A 3218-nucleotide genomic window follows, 5' to 3' on the forward strand; every position below is an offset into this window, starting at 1 on the left:
GACGTAGCCGAGCAGATAGTGGCTCCCCAAGAGCGGGAGAACCTGCGCACGCCAGAAGATGTAGTTGTCGGCGAAGAGCTTGATGGTGATGAGATGGCCGAAGTGAAACGACGTCTGTAGTGACGATCCCATCGAGGAGGCTTCCTGGGGCGCAAGCACCATGGAGGCAGTCGGGGGCACCGAAGACGGCGCGTGGGCAGACAGCGCCGCGGCCGGGGCCGACGCCGCAAGACCCGCCATCAGGACGGTCTCGGGCGCTGCCGGCATGAGCGGCGGGATAGCGCCCGCGGGAACGGTGGCGGACGGCGCCGCCGCGGTGTGGACCGCGAGCTCGCGCCCGAACGTCAAGGGCGCTGGCGGTGTCGAGTAAAAGGAGCCGATGCTCCGGGTCCCGAGAGGGGCAGGTACAGCGGCGGCGTCCAACGGGAGGTTCAGCAGGGCCGCGAGGGAGGCCGGCAGGAGTCCCGCGGCGGTGGAACCGGACGTGGCGGCGCTCGACATGGCGGCGGCGCGATCGGTGGCGCGGCGGTGAAGACGGCGGCAGCGGCGGTGCGGGTATGAGGGTTTGAGCGGAAACGATGGTAACCTAGCGTGATACCATGTAAGACAATATGTTTGGAGGAACCGGCACAACCTATTAGGGATGGCCTATCACATATATATATAATGAAGGGATACAATATTACATTATACGTACACATATACGGGAACTATACAATCTAACAGTCCCACGCGCCGGTGAGGGAGAGCGCCCGGTCGCAGCCACCCCACGGCGCCGCGAGCCCGTCGTAGAGGTGATCCGTGGCCGCCGGTATCCAGGGGAACCCGGCGAGTCCGAGATCGAACTGCGGCAGGAAGACGGGGCCGCCGTCAGTGAGGAACGGGAAGACTGGGAGCGGGTGGTCGGAGAGAGCGCGCGTCTCCTGCAGGTCCGGCTGCGGCGAGTCGGAGGAGGTCGTCTGGGGCTCAGCGGAGGGCCTGCGGCGCTTGCTGCTACCGCCGCGGCGGCACGCCCCGCCGACGGGCACGTTGCGCAGCGTGCCGCCTTGCGTCCAGTAGCGGCGGCAGGCGCGGCAGTAGTGGCGCGGCTGCGTGGTGCTGTAGTTGTTGTAGTAGCAGAGCTTGGTGTCGCTGGAGCTGCACCGCGGGCACTCCAGCTTCTGCTGCTGCTGCTGACTCTGGCCGTTCTTCTTGCCCGCCGCGCTCTCCTGGACCTGATCACCAGTTCACCACACGCGCGCATCAGTACGTGGAGTTGCCGTACATGTAGTCATGTAAGTACGCAGTGAGCCAGTGACTGACCTGCGGGAGTGCCAGTGGAAGCTCAGTAGCGTGGGAGGCTTCTGCGGCGAAGGGACGCTTGGTGCCGGCGTTGGAGCTGGCGGCGGGGACGAGCGAGGCGGAAGCTGGAGCCATCCTTTGCGGTACGAGCAGAGCAGCGCATGCCCCGGGCGTCGCTTAAAAGGAGCTGCGGGCGGGCGCGCGTGGTGATCACCAGCTAGCTCCAACCGAGCTACTCGTAGTCGTAGCTACTCGTACGTAGCTAGGTATGGAGAGGAAGGAGAGAGTGAGACGTAACCGTCAGTCTGAGCTGGATGGGCGGTGGCGGTGGCAATCAGATGATGGAGCTGACTGATCGGTCGACGGGAGCGGTCGGTAGCCGGCGCGGTGGCGGGGCCCGATGGTGACGCGGCAAGGATGCTCTCCTTGCGTCCGAAGGATGCTTCCTCCACCGTGCGGTGCGCCTCCACCCGTGTGCGTCGCCGTCGCGTTATATATATGTCTGGGACGACCGGCGACTCAGACCCGACGGGCACGGCCATGCGTCTTGGTAGGACCGAGGAAACCGATCGTGCAGAGGAGACTGGAGAGTTCTCGGCCCGTCTTCGACCGTCGTGTGGATGGAATCTTGCATGCACGCGCGCTCTCGCGGCACTGTGCAGAGATACTGTGATCGACGTAACCGATGGATCCAGCTATTCTGTACATACGTACGTGATCGATGCGCGCCAAGGCATTGTCTCATCAACATCTAGCGCCGGGACTGGGAGCTCACCGTGATAGCGGCCGCCGGCCGGACACGCGGTGTGTTTTGGGTGCGTGACTGGCAACCCTGGCGAACGAACGGACGACGGGGGCGGGTCGGCGTTAATGGTGACGGACTCGAACTGGCGGGCGGTCGTCGTGCGCTCTGCTCGTCGCGTCACCGTGAGGCGGCGCGGGGCCTGGCGGAGGTTGGCGAGCTAGGCGAGAGAGAGGACAAAGTGGGGACATGGCCGGTGCCGCTTTTTCTACGCGCCATGAGGGCGACGGAGCTGTCACCGTCCTGGGTAATCGCTGTCGCTGCGAGGTTAGTTTCATTCATGGATGGCCGATGCTAGGCGCGGAGGGCCGCCTGAGCGATTCTTCCGCATCTCTACTGCTCGATCGGCGTTGTCAAGAGTCAAGTCATGTTTACTCTGCAGGTTCCGGATTCAGTTAATTTGGGTGATTTCTTTCAGTTAATTTATTCTCACGTCAAGGGTCAAGTCCTGATTATTTTAACCCTCAAAAAAAAGTCCTGATTATTTTTTACATCTAGCTCAAGTAAGATTTCCTCATGTCTAAAACGATGGTGTTATATAGTCGTGCGGCGTAATTTTCATTCTTTTTAATTTTCTTTAAGGCACGAGCATTTACATACATGCACGCATACTCATCTCAACAAACGCACACTCGCAGAATCTACTTCTTTGAAAAGAAACTTTCGAGCTGCCGAGGAGGGAAGTTAAGCTTTGCCCGGCTGCCGAAGTAAGTGAACGCCGGCATGTCATACACATGCGCTGCCTGCCCAGCGGTGCGACTGTGCCGAGTCACCGCTCCTCCTCCCGTGTTCAGATTTTTTATCTCCGTCGCATAAGTAGCCCACGGTCGCTGCCGCATGCCGTGGCACTTCGGCAGCGAAGGCGGCGGTTGCTGTGACATGGACCTCGAGGAGGTTGTGGCGGGGGCGCTCAGGATGGCTACGCGAACGCGTTCTTGATGAAATGCGGCTCGGCGGCCGGCGTCCATCCAGGTCCCGTCCGTAGTCAAATACACTCCCCCACACCCCCTTCGACGTTGTCCATGGCAGACACCACGCCCGGTATAGGTGTTCGGTCAAATGTCGTTGAGCTAATTTTCAAACATCATGTTGTTTTCTTAGAGTACTAGGGATGGCGGGGTACTCGACCATGGAG

At 61.1% G+C, this 3218-nt stretch overlaps 1 protein-coding gene across 1 annotated transcript; it reads right to left on the reverse strand.

Annotated features, from left to right (window-relative positions):
• Positions 1–614: 614 nt before the first annotated feature.
• LOC119368853 (dof zinc finger protein DOF1.4-like) lies at positions 615–1475 on the reverse strand. The gene is made up of 2 exons (XM_037633990.1): positions 1303–1475; positions 615–1214 (listed from the first exon to the last, which is right to left on the reverse strand). Exons 1-2 carry the CDS (start codon positions 1414–1416, stop codon positions 720–722), a joined length of 609 nt encoding a protein of 202 aa, XP_037489887.1. The 5' UTR covers positions 1417–1475; the 3' UTR covers positions 615–719.
• Between the last annotated feature and the right edge of the window lie 1743 nt (positions 1476–3218).

The sequence above is a fragment of the Triticum dicoccoides genome, chromosome 2B (assembly GCF_002162155.2).
Source record: "Triticum dicoccoides isolate Atlit2015 ecotype Zavitan chromosome 2B, WEW_v2.0, whole genome shotgun sequence".
Classification (NCBI taxonomy): Eukaryota; Viridiplantae; Streptophyta; class Magnoliopsida; order Poales; family Poaceae; genus Triticum; species Triticum dicoccoides.

Coding starts and splice junctions, on each gene's coding strand:
- LOC119368853 (XM_037633990.1), bottom strand. CDS start 1,416: ATGGCTCCAGCTTCCGCCTCGCTCGTCCCCGCCGCCAGCTCCAACGCC. Junction 1,215..1,302: donor TTCCACTGGCACTCCCGCAG/GTCAGTCACTGG, acceptor ACTGGTGATCAG/GTCCAGGAGAGCGCGGCGGG.